Raw genomic sequence first — 12,108 nt, forward strand, 5'->3', positions numbered from 1 at the left:
ACGCAGCGTCTCGCCGCATGGTAAGCTGTAGGCAAGGCACAACAAATCCTTCCAGAACGCGAGCCATGTTGCGCAGGTGGAAGCGCCTGTCTTGGGTATTGCTGAGGCTGGGAGGGTGTGCATGTACAGTTCCGTACCTCCTCCCGTACCCGAACCACGGGCGAGCCCCAGGAACCAGGCATACCCCTTCCCTGCTCTTGGTCCGGATTCTCTATGGCGGCCAATCTAACTGGCAGGCCGGAAGATGGGCCATGTCGAGTCCTTTTCTCTCTCTTTGCAAATTTCTCGCACGTCGTCGGCCCCTCGGTTTGCATCTGTCTTGCAGTCGATTGAGGTGCAGAGATTGGTTGAATCCAAGGGACGGTGCCATTTGCCACATCACTCGGCCACTCTCTTTGTGCACCGCACCGAGCTTCTACCCAGCAGAGACATGGCCCCCCGACTCCTCTCTCGGACTCGCGAGGCCCAAGAGCCCTCAAGATATCGGTACCGCGCTTGTGACTCTGCTGGTTCAGATACCTCCGGCGCTACACGTCTCTTGGGGTGCCGTCAGACCACGGTCAAGGTTACGCTCGTGGGGGAGAGTTGCGGTCACCTCCATGGCCCGGCTCTCCCTGTCGTCAGGGGATACGTACCTCCTCAGATTAACCGAGAGACTGGGCTCACTGGAGAGATGCCCCCATCGCCAAGCTCGTGGCCGTTGTCTGTTCTCAACCTCAGTCCCCTTCGTCACCACCCTACCATAGTAGACTCCCACATGCTCGCTCGTGTGTGTACACTCTCCTGGCCCGGTCTTCTCCCTCTTGTACCCACCGTGTCCCTTTTCTCTTTTTGTGTCTAGTCCTTGTCTGCATCCGATGGCCACCCCCTTGTGTCTTGGTGGAGCTCTCTAGTTCCCAGCGCTTCCTATCAACTGGCAACCACGACCGCCAACACATCAAGATGGGTCACACTTTGAGAGCCGCATCTCTCGACTTGCATCTGGTCGAACCCTTCCCCTACCTTGCCCTCAAACCCCATGCTATTTCCTAGTCTCTTTCTTGCCGTCATTCCTTTTCCAGGTGGGAATTGGACCGGTTTTCAAGGGAGCCCCGCACCACAATCAGAATTTCTGCAATAAAGCACACATGTCTCGCCGTTGCTGCCTCATCTTCTCCTGCATCTCGAGGCCCGAATACGTAGCAGCACAGTAGCTCTGCCTTCACCACCACTATCACCACCACCCACCGCATCCTCGCCCCTCTCCTTGATCGAGCTCGCCCATTTCTGCCCAGGCATCCAGAAAGCCCCGAGTATTGGACACGGCAGACAATTCAGCCAGGCATCGTTCCAATTCCCCGTCCGGTAGTTAGGTTTACTGCCCTACCCAATCGCTCTGTCGGCGTGCTTAGCCACTTCCACTCTGCCGTTTAGGTTGGGCCTGATTGCATCGCCAGGAGTCCGGACCTGGAACCCGTCGTCGTACTCATCCACCGCCGTCAGAAGGGGGACTTTGTTTTGTTGTTGGCACCTTCACCGGCACTGTCTTTTGGAACACCTCGCCGGGGCACCGGACGACGTTCTTCTCAAGTCTCACCTCCAGCCTGCCGGCTCGGGGATTCACGACCTGCGCTCTGCCTCACAAGCCATTGAGGCCCAACCACCCAAAATGCGCGGATTTTATATGCAATACCTTGACAGTAAGTCGCAGCCGGATTCAATTGGCACCTTGCAGGCACCCATTGGCACTCCGCGGGCACGATCCTATGAGTTCCTTCTTCCGGCCGGTTGTGTTAGGGGTGGGGATAAGTAACCCCGGGAAGCACGATGCATCCATCTGATCTCAGATCCCCTGCAAACACCAGGCAGAGAACGTACCTGTGCAACACCCCTTTTGCTACTCCCGCCCGTTTCTGCTGCTCCACACAGAGGGTCGGACAAGACCCCCGACCCAGAGCTTGGGATCGGAGCCTTATATTGCGTTCGCCTATCGATCGATCCGCCGTGTGCCTGGAGCTGTGCATCATTTCATCTACAGTTTCTGTCATAAGGCTGGGTATTTTTGGCGTGGTTGGGTTGCCATGCAGACTGCCTCCCATCATTCGTCCGCCCTGGAATCCGCCCCTGGCATCTATCTGCATGCAATACTGCGATGCCGACGCGGAGCCCGGGTCCGCATGGGCACCGTGAAGGCGCCGGCGGATGGGCTGGATGGGCTGGGCTGGGCAGGGCGGCCAAGGACAGGCTGATTGGGCACTTCTTTTCCAACACACCCTCTTCAACGAGCCAGAGCCCAGGGATATGTTTAGCTAACTTAGGCTTCTACAGGCCTCTGCCAGCGGCGTGGGTGGGAACAGCCCACATACGAGTGTTACCGGGAACCTGGTGGCTACACGTGCCTGGTCCTGGTCAACGGCCGCGAGTACCAAACCGACCTGGCGTACGAATCGGATGAGCTGGCACGCGAGAACGCGGCCATGCGTGCCTTCATGGTGTGCAGGAACTTCAGCGTCAATGGTGGCATGCTGGCCCGCAATGGCATTGTCCAGGGGCTGCCGGCAGACGAGTCCAATCGCAAGCACAGGAAGAGCAGCAGCCGCCACACGTCCACGGCGTCCACACACTCCCACTCGTCGCACTCGCACGGTCACCTCAGCCGCAGCCGGCGTTCTGGTCAGCACTCCAGCGGCAGCTCTACTGCGTCCTATGAGTGAACACGGCCATGGGGCCTAAAGCCATGGCCATGAGCGACCAGCGCCAGCGCCAGCCCCAATGTTGCCGGAGACCGCCGTGTCGCTGGCGATGGCAGCAAGTACCGAAGCTTTCAGGCTGAGCACTTGTTGCATGCGGACTGGCCGTTGCTCGAGGCCCGCGACGTACCGTTTCACCTGCCACTGAACCCTATTGGACTGTGCCTGTGGTCTGAGGGATTGGCTAGGTACAACCAGGGCAGACCAGGAAGGACGGACGAGAGAAAGACAAAGATGACCTACCACCGCCACCACCACCACCACCACTTGTCGATATAAAACATGATGAAGGCTTCACAGCAATTATTTTCTACCTTTCTGGGGCTCACCCGCGGAAAACATGGACTGCTTTCACCGTACTCATTTGATGACGAACAAATATCTTGGTAAAGAGAGACATGACAAAACCTGCATCAACCCCTGGCTATTTACGACATTACGATTTTACGATTTAAAGAGATGAACATTCGAACATTCGAACCAACCATCGCGGCATTTTTTGATTTTAACATGCGCGGGAGCGGCTTGCTTACCTTTCAATCACCTTTCCTCAACGTTGAAGCGGACTACACTATGGATGACTTGGCAGACTACCTGGCTGGGACTTACGGAACTGGCGTCAGACACTGATGACGGGTGCGATTGGGCACAGCTAGCCATAATGGGGACGAGCCAAGAATTCACATGGAGAAGGGAGGAAAGGAAAGTTGGGGGAAGGGTTGGAAAATTGAAAAGGGAATAGGAGACCAACCAAGGTCTGGCACACCGAAGAAAAAAAAAGCAAAAGAAAAAAGACACCAATGGGATGGGTAAGTTGACGACAGGTGTGAAGCAAGGTACCAAAAGCAAAGCAAAAGAAGGCCACGCAACAAGAAAGGTCTCCAATGTGCCTTGAATCTTGGCAAGCGAGGTCGAGGTCGAGGTCGAGGGCGAGGAAAGGAGGTTGATGACTGAATGATTGATTTGGCGGGGGCGATTGTATTTCGAGCAGGTGGCAGGAGAAGATGAGGCTGGAGAAGACAAAAGCGACGTGACGACGATATGACGATTCCAGATTTCCAGACTTCTAGAGCTGATGATAATGACAATCACCGAGAGGATATATCTCGGTGACAAGATTTCAATGCATACCAACCATTCGGACCCCGATTCCGATACCGGGCAGGAATGATGCGGTGCCATGCACGTGATGACAATAGTGGCCATCCTCCCGTTCCATTCGGCCACGGCCAAGCCGGAAGAGCGGCGGTGGCAAGGTAGATATTTACTTCTAAATAAACATGAAAGGGCTGACCTGGCTGTCTGGTGGCCTGGGTTGGAAGAGAAGTGTGTAGTAGCAAGACGAAGACGACTAGAACAGACGTTGCATTGGTCAATGCCAGCCAACATCAGGTGACCTTGGTACTCGTGGCTGTGGCGCCGCAGAAGAACCGATGTGGTCTAGATGGATGAAGGGTGGCGTGTGGGTGTGGGTGTGTGCCGTGTTTGTGTTTTTGTGTTCCTCGTGTTGTCTCGTCTTGTCATTGTTGGATGGAATTAAAGTGAGCTGCATGTGAGACACACAATGGGCAGAGCCAGAGGCAGAGGACATGTGTCCTTGATAGACGGTGTCTCAGCCCGGGGGCCAAACGCCCTGTCAGCGCCGTATGATGGGACAATTTCAGCGGGCTCATTAAAAGTGAGATGTCTGGTGTGCTGCTGCTGCTGCTACTGCTACTGCGAAGACTTTCTATTCCGGGGTTGCACCAGCCCTGCAAAGCCCCACCAGGTGCGCGCTGGCTGCGTCTCGTCTCGAGTGAGGATGTCCAGGAACTGTGGAAACCAACGCGTGTACACACTGACTGCTATGTAGGCTGTGTAAAGTACAGGCAAATGCGGTACAATACAACACACCCTGGACTGGAGGATTGGGACTGGACTCTGGGCTGGCAGATACGGGAATTGGGGGATGTGGTGAGAGAGCCGTTTCGTACAGTAGTTCCCGTCCCTCGTCCTCGTATAGATATAGACATAGACCAGTCGATCACAGGTAGTAATGTGAGCAGACTGCATCAGCCCATTCGCAATCCAACGTTGGACATGTCGCGTTGGCTGTACTATACTGTTGAGTAGGGGCCACTAAGCAGCACATCCACAGGCACAGGTACAAGGCTTGCCCTGGCCCTTGGCCCTGGCCCTTGGCCCATGCCCGTCAATTGATCCTCATTACCCCACCCCCACCCCCTGTCTCTGCCTCTGCCTCTGCCTGCCTCCTCCCTCCTCCTCCTGCCTGGCCGCCCCCTTTTCACGCTAAACCTGGAATCTGGGCCTCCAGACTAGGTACTGCGGGCACTTCTGGCACTCTGTATGGTACGCGCGGTACATGCAACAACCCAGCTAGACGAGGTTGAATCCCATGTCTTCCCGCTCCCAATTCGCAGAGGCACATCTGTCACCATCCCATCGTCCAAATCCCATCAAACCTCCCTTTCCATATTTCAACACCACCCAACAACCTTCTTTTTTTCCTGCCCCTTCTCCAGATCCAGATCTGGCCTCGCTGTGACACTCACACGAGTCCCCCATCACTCTCTTGACATACCAGGACCTCAAATCAACTACAAGCCAGCTTGCGCGCCGTCTCCTGATCATCGTCCTTGTCTTAGTCCAAGTCGCATAGCAGCAGCAGGAGCAGCAGCAGCCTTCTCTTCGCTCTTTATCCCTTCGCAACACTCCTTCAGTACAGTCCGGCGCAGTCCACCTCCCAACCGCAACCATGAAGGGTAAGTACATCCAAGCCAATTCCACAGTGCAAAGCCAAATGCTTGCGCATTCAGTCCAGAAAGCTGACCTGCCCTCTTCTCGCTGTAGCCCTCATTCTCGTCGGTGGCTTTGGCACCCGCCTCCGACCTCTTGTACGATCGCCTTCCTCTCCCCACAGTCACTTGTCCGATCAAACACATGGCATACTTTCAGGTTAAATTGAAGATGTGGGCTCTGACTCTGAATTGTGTTGCTAGACCTTGACAATGCCCAAGCCCCTGGTCGAGTTCGCCAACAAGCCCATGATTGAGCACCAGATCGAGGCCCTTGCCGAGGCTGGCGTCACCGATGTAGTCCTGGCCGTCAACTACCGCCCAGAGATCATGGAGAACGCCCTGTCAGAGGTTTGTTAGTCCCTAAGCTCCTCCCCTGCCCGTAAATGCACACCAGCCGACGCCCCCCCCCCTTCTGAAGCTGTTCTAATGACTGATCCCCCTTCTTAGTACTCCAAGCGTTTTGGGATCAACATTACTTTCTCGGTCGAGACGGAACCCCTGGGTACTGCCGGCCCCCTCAAGCTGGCTGCCGACATCCTCCTCAAGGATGACACCCCCTTCTTCGTCCTCAACTCGGATGTCACCTGCGAGTACCCATTCAAGGAGCTCATCGAATTCCACAAGAAGCATGGCAACGAGGGCACCATCTGTGTCACAAAGGTCGAGGAGCCCTCCAAGTACGGTGTCATCGTGCACCAGCCCGGCCACCCATCCCGCATCGAGCGATTCGTCGAGAAGCCCGTCGAATTTGTTGGCAATCGCATCAACGCCGGCATCTACATCCTGAACACCTCCGTCCTCGAGCGCATCGACCTGCGCCCCACCTCCATCGAGCAGGAGACCTTCCCTGCCATGGTCAGAGACGGCGAGCTGCATTCATTTGATCTCGATGGCTTCTGGATGGACGTTGGCCAGCCCAAGGACTTCATTGCCGGGACTGAGCTCTACCTGAGGTCGCTGGAGAAGAGGAAGTCCAAGCTGCTCGCGCCGCACACCGAGCCATATGTCCACGGCAATGTCATGATAGACCCCTCAGCCAAGATTGGCAACAACTGCAAGATAGGACCCCATGTTACGATCGGGCCCGGCGTGGTCATCGGGGACGGCGTGCGCCTGCAACAGTGCGTCCTCCTGAAGGGGTCCAAGGTCAAGGACCATGCTTGGGTTAAGAAGACCATCGTGGGCTGGAACAGCACTGTGGGCAAGTGGGCGCGCCTGGAGAACGTGACCGTCCTGGGTGACGATGTCACGGTTGGCGACGAGATCTACGTCAATGGTGGCAGCGTCTTGCCTCATAAGTCCATCAAGGCCAACGTCGACGTCCCCGCCATCATCATGTAAGCCTGCCGCCTCAGTTTATGGCGGCGGCGATTCATGAATGAAGCAAGCAGCAGCAGCAGCAGCGGCGGCGGCGCTGGAGGGATGGGCTACCACCACCACCACACATTCACGGGACCCCCTGTTTCACTTTTATACCCCCCTTTTTTCTATTACTCAAGAGGAACCCTTCTTGTACGGATACCACGTAATTGGCGAATTCTCAACCACAACCACTCCTCTCTTTTCTTGGTTCCCGGCCCGTGCTGCTGGGCATTCATGAGTCCCTTGGCTCCCGAACATGTGCATTTGAGATTATGGCCCGGCGTCGGATTTGCGGCACATTGTTTGCCATCTTGCCCAATCTCATGTTCGTTCACAATTTTCACCTCGAGGCATGTCCCGCACGAAGTTTAGTTCTGTTTTATTTGATTCTATGGGGTTGTCGGGTTGTGGACAACGAGAGAGACAGAGAGACAGAGAGAGAGGCTTTTGATGGTGAAAGACATGATCAGCATAAAATCGGCGATGGATGAATTTGACGACATGGAACCTGGGGTCCGAAAGGGGATTTCTGAGCATTGCGAACCCATCATTAGAGGTCAAGAAAAAAAAAAGGTCTCGGGTTGCTCTTTTGGAGTTGAGGTTTAGAAATGCCAACCTGCGGGCTTGTAAGCACGATTCTAATCCGATTATTGGTTTGTTCTTCTCGAGTCTCGTGGGTTCCCCCACGTGCACGCTTGCTGGTAGTGACTTTTTGTGTTGTCCGCCCATGGCTGCCGCCAAATCTATAGCCGGCTTGGTGTAGACTTGACGGGCGCGTTATTACCTGCTCACCTGCACGCCATAGTATACTAGACACGCAGCCATCGGGCCTACCGTATAGTCTAGGTGAGGAGCTGGGCGGATGCAATTGCCCGTGTGGCCCAAACCTCGCAAGCTGAGTTGGCAGACTGATGTTCAAGCCGTGGGTGACACGGGCACGGAAGAAAAGGTGAGGTGCCTGCATATGTTGCCTGACTAGCACTCAACTCGAAGCTCGAGGTCGAGGTCGAGGCCGAAATCGACTTGGCACCCGTGCGGAGATGGCAGGGGACGCGCAACATTGTCGGCTCAGCTCCCTGGCCGGTAGGTTGGTGAAGTGACACTTGGTTGCTCAGTCCCGTGGGTGTTGAACGAGAAAGAAGATCCTTTGGACGGGCTACGACACAGTCCCGAGGCACGAGATTGTCTTGGTTGCATCACGCTGGTGGATATGTCACCCGGAGGTTGGGCCTACTACTGTAGTGGGACGAACCGGTGAAAGTCAATCTTCTGGCGGCGTCGGGGGGTTTAAACTGGATTGGGAGGTTCTGCGTCACGATCCAACATGCCAACAAGCAAAGTTGACAGGACGGGCAGGGCAACCTTGGGAAGCTGGGCCGGCACTTGGTGGGGTGGAGGGGGTTGGCAGCCCAGTGCAGCCCGGCGCAGCCCAGCCAGTCGGGTGGGAAGGCTGGGAATCCTGTTTCTGCCACCCACTCTTTCTCTCTCTCATGCACCTCCAGTGGGCTGTCAGTTCAAAGTCATGGGCATCTGACTGCCTGTGCCTGGCAATCATGGATGCCCCTGACTGTCCCGATTTCCAACGTCATCCTCGCAGGCTGTGTCATCGGATGGCAGCAGCTCTGGTTGCTGCTGCTGCTGCTGCTGAACAGCCTTGTCATGGCCAGCTCGGACTTGTTTGTGCGCGTGCATATGGACGGCTACCCATCATCAACACATACAAGTGTCCCTTCATCCTCGACTGCTCTCCTGCATTCCACCCCATCTATCTAATTCACTCCTGCCAGGTCGAATCTCTGTGGAATCACGCCGTGTATCCGCAACGAAAGCTCCATCTTAAATCTGAAATCTTTGGGTCAACACCACAACCTGTGTATCGTGTCAGCCGACTGGCCCACTCGTGCCACAAATGTCACCTGCACTTGATGCGCCGGCCAGTAAGCCGAGGGCGAGGAACAGGCTCCGAAAGCTCACAAAGCTCCGCTCTGGCTCGGCAGCCTCTAACACCACCAACAACAATGTCTCACCACGGGCCTCGTCGGATTCAGCCAGGGCAGCTGCTCAGGGCCCACAGTCGCCCATACGCGGGTCCATCCCGCCATCCCCGGATCTGAGTAGCCAGAAGTGGCTCGAGTACATACGAAAGAGCGGCTACCTGTGCCCCATGGAGTCCTCGCCTCACCTGCAGCACACACGGTCCCGCTCGCTTACGCAAAATACCAACAAGGTCGTACCCGAGCTCGCCCACCTTGCCATCGACATTCCCGAGAAGAGCCCCCGGCGGTCATTGGACACGCAGCAGCCCACGGGTTCACCAAGGTCCGGGTCCTTGTCAGCATCGTCGAGCCTGAGGCGGTACGCAAAGACGCCCGTGCTACGGGTAGGGCAGCTGGAAGGCAGCGAGAGCAGCACGCCAGGCGCCGAGTCGATCGCGGCACAGTACCGGGCCCTGCTCAAGTCTCGCAGCCACGACGAGCTGCGTGGTGGTGTCGCGGAAGACGGGCATGATGGCAACGACGTCGACACCAGGCAGACCAGCATAGAGGCTATACGTGGGGCCACCCGTCGACGGTCACCGTTGCTACCACCGCCATCACCATCATCGACGCTGGGAGCGGGAGCAGAGTTGGAACCAGAGACAGAGCCGAGGGGCTCGCCGACCTCTGACGGCACTCTTGTCGCATTTGAGGAGGACACCATCTTCTTCAAGCCGGTGTCGTTCTGGCCCGAGCCGCTGTCACCCATCCGTGAGAGCGACGGGGGCAGGGGCGGAGTTGAGGACGACTACAATCACGAAAATGAGGATGGATTTGAGCAGTCACAGCGGCCGCTGCCACAGCCGGGAGTGCTCAGCCTGCAGATCGCCATGAACCTGCTCTCGAGGGAGCTGTCGTGCGCGGTGAGCAACGAGGCGCTGAGGGCGCCGACGGACGTGCGGCAGCTGCAGACGTGGGTGATGATCGAGGCGTACGAGGCACTCAGGGATCAGGTGCTGCAGATGGCACTGCCGGAGGACGAGGCCGAGGCGCTCAGGAGGGCGTTCGGCATGTGGTTGAGGGCGCTGTACCGCGTCCACGACGGCTTCGCCCGCGAGACGAGTGGGCCCAGCGACAGCGACATTGAGGCACTGCAGGCGGAGGATCTAGACTGATCGGATGCTAATTATCACCTAGGTAGATAGATATCTAGACACCCTGAAATTCTGTAGCGTAATCATAATCGAATCCTCTGTTGTCTCGCTGAATTGTTAAATATGGTGTAGATCATCTAGTCTATCTACATAAGTCTAAGTAAGACCCATGTATCTGCTACCCCTGCTCTCCTCCCCCACAGTCCGTATGCGTGCTGGAGCTAAGCTCCGTCATAGGTAACCGGGGTACTACCATCATAGTCTTTCTGCATGCTGAGTGTGCACTTATCGTCTAAATCCTCAACCATCAACCTTCAGCCTCGAAGCCGCCTTGTACTTCTCCTTGGTTCTCGCCATGTCCACTTGTAGGCCTTGCACTTGAGATTCTCCACAATGGACGACGACTTCGGGGCCGATCAGGATTTCCTTACTGCCCTCGCTGCCTCTGACGCGCCTGGTCCCAGTCGCGTGAACCCGCGGCAGCCTGTTCCGCAGAGGATCCAACAACCCACTCCCCAGAGGCTCGACAGACCTCCGCCCGCCAATTCCGCCTCTAGGTCTGGCTCTGGATCTGGCGTCAAGCAGCCCACCCCACAGGCACTGCCTCAGCGCGCCGCCGGCTCCTCCATCCTGGTCTCGCCGCGCCAAAAGGGCAATCCCGTGCTCGCCTACCTCAAGTCGCTCCCTTGGGAGTATAGCGACATCCCCGCCGACTACGGCCTGGGTCTGACAACCTGTGCTCTATTTCTAAGGTGCGTCACTGTCTGTACCGGCTGTGTAGGCCTCCCTTCGCCCGTGCGATGTTCTAACATGAGCATGCCTTTGCGCCCACTGCAGTCTGAAGTACCACCGCCTCCACCCTGAGTACATCTATACGCGTATACGAAACCTCCAAGGCCGCTACAATCTGCGCGTCCTGCTCACCATCGTCGACATTCCGAATCATGAAGACTCCCTGCGCGAGCTCTCCAAGACGAGCCTCGTCAACAACGTCACCCTGATTCTCTGCTGGTCAGCTGCCGAGGCCGCTCGCTACCTGGAGCTGTACAAGTCCTACGAGCACGCCAACTTCGCCGCCATTAAGGGCGCCCAGGCAACCTCGTACGCAGACAAGCTCGTCGAGTTCGTCACCGTTCCGAGGTCCGTCAACAAGACCGACGCCGTTGCTCTGGTCAGTACCTTCGGCAGCCTCAAGGCTGCTATCAATGCCGACCCAGAGACCATTGGCGTTATCGGTGGCTGGGGAGAGAAGAAAGTCAAGGCATGGACCAAAGCCGTCGAGGAGCCCTTTAGGGTGAGGAAGGCCGCCAAGAGGAGGTTGAACGCGGAAGAAAGCACAGACGCCGATGTTCAGAGGAGGAGGAACCTGGACGAGGCCAGGCCCATTGGCAAGATCTCGTTAAGGGAGGCGGCTGAGTTGGAAGCTTCGAGGAGCCGAGGCGAAGCAAGTGCTGGTGCTGGTGGGGAACAGCAGGCCAAAAGAGCGAGGCAGTTCCAGATTGCTGGAGAAGATGACGATGACGATGACGAAGATGCTGAACTTGCTGCTGCAATTGCAGAATCGAAGCAGATGGCCGAGCAAGAAGCTAAGGCGCGAGCTGGGGCTGGAGCGTCAACATCGGAACAGGGCCCCTCCAGGAGCAAAGGGGATGAGCTCGCGGGCGGCGTTGCTGCGGCTTTGGCAAAACTGAGGAAGGGATGAGTCTTCCTCTGAGCGAATCAACGTCTACAATGTCAGCGACAAACACGTTATTCACGTGCGGCCTCACGACAAAATCCCATCCTCATTGGCCATCACATTTGCTCCAACGTCGTGAAGCATACGCGGCAAATGAGCAGGCCTAAGGATTAGCCTGGTGAGTCTACTCTGCAGCTTCTGTAATAGGATGTCTGCCAGAGAAAACCAGATTTCATCTTCAATCAGATGAGCTGACTGATGTCCAGTAGGATTCAAACCATGTACGGGACGAGGCCGCCGCCGATGTGGTCCCGGAGACCGGGTCTGGGGTCGGAAGGGGACAGCTCCCCACCCCCACATCGGGACTCCGGTTCAAGGCGGTAGTTGACGACGTGCGCTTAAACTAATAAC

At 56.6% G+C, this 12,108-nt stretch overlaps 4 protein-coding genes across 4 annotated transcripts; all 4 read left to right on the forward strand.

The window, feature by feature from the left end:
* Positions 1-1,648: 1,648 nt before the first annotated feature.
* On the forward strand, positions 1,649-2,693 carry J7T55_000547 (uncharacterized protein; the record flags this gene model as incomplete). Its single annotated transcript, XM_053131467.1, has 2 exons — positions 1,649-1,679; positions 2,308-2,693. 2 exons carry the CDS (start codon positions 1,649-1,651, stop codon positions 2,691-2,693), a joined length of 417 nt encoding a protein of 138 aa, XP_052990278.1.
* Positions 2,694-5,484: 2,791 nt separating this feature from the next.
* Positions 5,485-6,868, forward strand: J7T55_000548 (uncharacterized protein; the record flags this gene model as incomplete). Its single annotated transcript, XM_053131470.1, has 4 exons — positions 5,485-5,491; positions 5,580-5,623; positions 5,729-5,875; positions 5,975-6,868. 4 exons carry the CDS (start codon positions 5,485-5,487, stop codon positions 6,866-6,868), a joined length of 1,092 nt encoding a protein of 363 aa, XP_052990279.1.
* Positions 6,869-8,798: 1,930 nt separating this feature from the next.
* Positions 8,799-10,040, forward strand: J7T55_000549 (uncharacterized protein; the record flags this gene model as incomplete). Its single annotated transcript, XM_053131471.1, has 1 exon — positions 8,799-10,040. The coding sequence occupies one exon, from the start codon at positions 8,799-8,801 to the stop codon at positions 10,038-10,040; it is 1,242 nt and encodes a 413-aa protein (XP_052990280.1).
* Positions 10,041-10,412: 372 nt separating this feature from the next.
* On the forward strand, positions 10,413-11,721 carry J7T55_000550 (uncharacterized protein; the record flags this gene model as incomplete). Its single annotated transcript, XM_053131472.1, has 2 exons — positions 10,413-10,771; positions 10,857-11,721. 2 exons carry the CDS (start codon positions 10,413-10,415, stop codon positions 11,719-11,721), a joined length of 1,224 nt encoding a protein of 407 aa, XP_052990281.1.
* Between the last annotated feature and the right edge of the window lie 387 nt (positions 11,722-12,108).

This window comes from Diaporthe amygdali, assembly GCF_026229845.1.
Source record: "Diaporthe amygdali strain CAA958 chromosome Unknown NODE_27_length_698932_cov_65_101997, whole genome shotgun sequence".
NCBI lineage: Eukaryota > Fungi > Ascomycota > Sordariomycetes > Diaporthales > Diaporthaceae > Diaporthe > Diaporthe amygdali.